A 3099-nucleotide genomic window follows, 5' to 3' on the forward strand; every position below is an offset into this window, starting at 1 on the left:
TCACAACATCTACAATATACCTTTTGTAAAACAAAATATTATCTACTTCAGCCGGATATCAATAGTAAATTTTTTCACACTTTTTGTGTGTTGTTGTCTAATGGAATATAATATTAAATTCTTTAACGCTGTTAAACGGTTAATTTTGACTGTCATATATGCAATCACTGGTTGAACAAACCTACACGATTGAACCTTTTTTTTATCGTATACTATTTCACTATTATAATAATTGGATAACAACAAAAATCCAGACATTCTAAAGAGTTAATAAAAAAGATGAGAAAAACGTGTTATACATCTTTCACAACATTCACCACATGAACAAAACCTAACATAAATAAATAAATTTTAAAAACTTGATTGATATAATTGAAAAAATATGGGTCAATATTTTTATTAAAATTAGCCAATACTTTACTAAGTGCTAATATTTTATATTTATATGCCGTTAGAATTTAGGGTTTATACTTTATTAGTATTTAGAATTTAATTTTTAATATTTAAAGTTGGCTAAATATTAGTCAAAAATAATAAATTTGTTGGTAATGTAACATTGTTCCATAATAATTACTAAGTAATGATTAAAAAAATAATAGTATAAGAAAAAATAATAATGTAACATGGTTCATGGTTTTATAATCTTGAATTTGTTAATGCCTACACGCACCGCTTCACATAAAACTATATGAGCCAATATATATTGACAAAGTGACGCGTTATTGTTAACACTTCAATTAGGAATTCAATTTTTTTTTTCAATTAGTAATCACTATTTTTTCTATCATTACGTAGTAATTACTATGATGACATTAGTACATTACACATGACTTCCTTAAATTTTCTCTTCTTTCGATTCTACGGTTCTACCTAACACTCTGCATGCAACCCAAAATTTATTACAAGAATTCTCATTCTCGAGATCTCATGAGTAATAACTATGTGCACTCACTAAATTCTTTTATTACTCTCAACTGTCCTCTTTACCTTCTCAGCTATAATAAGGAGGCACCCATCTTGCATGCAATCCACCACAACTCATTGTTTCTTGCATCAGCGAGTAAGAGAAAGTGTGTGCACGTGAGTGAGTGAGTGAGAGAGAGAGAGAGAGAGAGAGAGAGAGAGAGATGAGAAACCTTGGTGCGTTGCTTCTTGTACTAATTATAGTGCATGCAAGTAGTGCACGTAAGGTGCCAAGTGGTGGAGACCAAGATGAACAAACGATGGCTGTGCATGCAAGTGCACCAGCACCACATGCAGGTGTTGGTGACAAGAAGCACTTCATTGTCGGCGGAGTGGGTGGGTTTGGTGGCATTGGGTGGATCGGGAAGTTCGGTGGAATCGGTGGTGGCTTTGGCAAGTTTGGCCACTTTGGTGGAGTGGCTGGTGGAATTGGGGGAGGGATTGGAAAGTTTGGTGGGATCGGAGGAGGGATTGGAAAGGTTGGCGGAATTGGTGGTGCTGCCGGAATTGGAGGCTTTCACGGAATTGGTGGTGGTGTTGGCGGCGGAGTTGGCGGTGTTGGGGGTTTAGGAGGTGCCGCTGGTGGAATTGGAGGTGCTGGTGGTGCCGGAGGCATTGGAGGCTTAGGTGGTGGTGTCGGAGGCTTAGGTGGTGCCGGTGGTGGTGTTGGAGGCATAGGTGGTGCCGGTGGTGGCGTTGGAGGCTTAGGTGGTGCCGGTGGTGGGGTTGGTGGCGCTGGTGGAGGGGTTGGAGGTTTGGGTGGTGCAGGTGGTGTTGGAGGCTTAGGTGGTGGGGGAGGAGGTTTAGGTGGTGGAGCTGCCGGTGGAGCTGGTGGCGGCATCGGCGGTTTGGGTTGTGGTAGTGGTATCTTTCACCATTGTCCTTAGTTACGTGTATCATCATTTTGGTTCTTTGCATGCATGTTTGTCCTTGGTTACGTCATGATTTGTAGGGTTGGGTTTTGCTAATATTGTTGCACCACGTTATTACCTTTTTATTAGGTTCACGTTGAAGTCTTTTGGATTTTCATTTTTCATTTGCATCATGTTATATGATGTTCTAGTTTCAGCGTCAAGTTGTATGTTTTCCTGCTTTCTGATTAATTTAAACGTTTGAAGTTTTTTTTCTGGCCAATGGAGGTGCTCCCCAGTCCCCAATGCTGAATACCATCATCGTTTTATTAATTAGCTGCATGATTTCATTGTCACAATATTTGTTGTAGTGTTAATTAATTAAGTTTTGCAAGTTCTTACTCTTACCACGGTGATTAATTGATAATGAGAAAGTATAGTCGTCCGCCATTAGTACATGATGAATTTCACTCTCCGGACATCTAATACTAGAACAAACATCGACATAATGTGCATCAGTGCATGTAACGTAGCCAATAGCTGAAAAAACTAATGAGTGCATGCAGGGCTTCTTGAATTCTAAAAGTTAAATTTTAAATTTTAAATTATAAATTCTAAAATTTAAATTTGAAGTCACAAACTCGAAATTCTAAATATGAATCATTAATATTAAATATAATAAATAATAAATAAAATTTATTTAATTATTAAAAAATACAACACTTTTTATTAAAAAAAGCATTTAAAAATTAGTCATACATCATATATAATATTGACCCAAAAATTCCAGTGTCATCAAAATGATACCCCAAAAAAGAAAATAGAATAATTATGATTATTCTAAAAAGTTAATTATTCCATCAAATTGTACTCAATATAATATACTATTAAAAGTATTTTAAAAAATAGGTTTTTGTGTCTGTTATTTCTTTTCAAGTAGTAAGCTTAAAAACTTAAGATACTTCCATCTTTAAAATATAGACTTTATACTATTTTTTCTGGCATTTTTTCTTCTACTTGAATGAGAAAAATTCAAAAAAGAAATTCCTACTTTTTATGTGTCTTTTAAATAATTATTAAATATTTTCATAAAATAATTAAATAAAATATACAAACCGTATGTCACCTATAAAAAAAATATACATTTTGCGGGTTATTCGAAATAGTAGTTCTTTAGTAATATGTATATAAAGCTCTGTTAAATACAAAACAGATTAATGGTATACATGAATAATTTGGAGGTACATTAAGTCATTAAGTAATTCTATATTCTATTTCACATTAA

General features: G+C 34.4%; 1 protein-coding gene across 1 annotated transcript; it reads left to right on the top strand.

Annotated features, from left to right (window-relative positions):
- The first annotated feature begins 1018 nt into the window (after positions 1-1018).
- Positions 1019-2097, top strand: LOC107610965 (uncharacterized). Its single transcript, XM_088504876.1, has one exon. It carries the CDS (start codon positions 1128-1130, stop codon positions 1848-1850), a length of 723 nt encoding a protein of 240 aa, XP_088361002.1. The 5' UTR covers positions 1019-1127; the 3' UTR covers positions 1851-2097.
- The last annotated feature ends 1002 nt before the right edge of the window (positions 2098-3099 follow it).

The sequence above is a fragment of the Arachis ipaensis genome, chromosome B2 (genome assembly GCF_059453495.1).
Source record: "Arachis ipaensis isolate K30076 ecotype BB chromosome B2, ASM5945349v1, whole genome shotgun sequence".
NCBI lineage: Eukaryota > Viridiplantae > Streptophyta > Magnoliopsida > Fabales > Fabaceae > Arachis > Arachis ipaensis.

Bases quoted from the DNA above. Each gene is read 5' to 3' on its own strand.
- LOC107610965 (XM_088504876.1), top strand. From the start codon at position 1,128: ATGAGAAACCTTGGTGCGTTGCTTCTTGTACTAATTATAGTGCATGCA.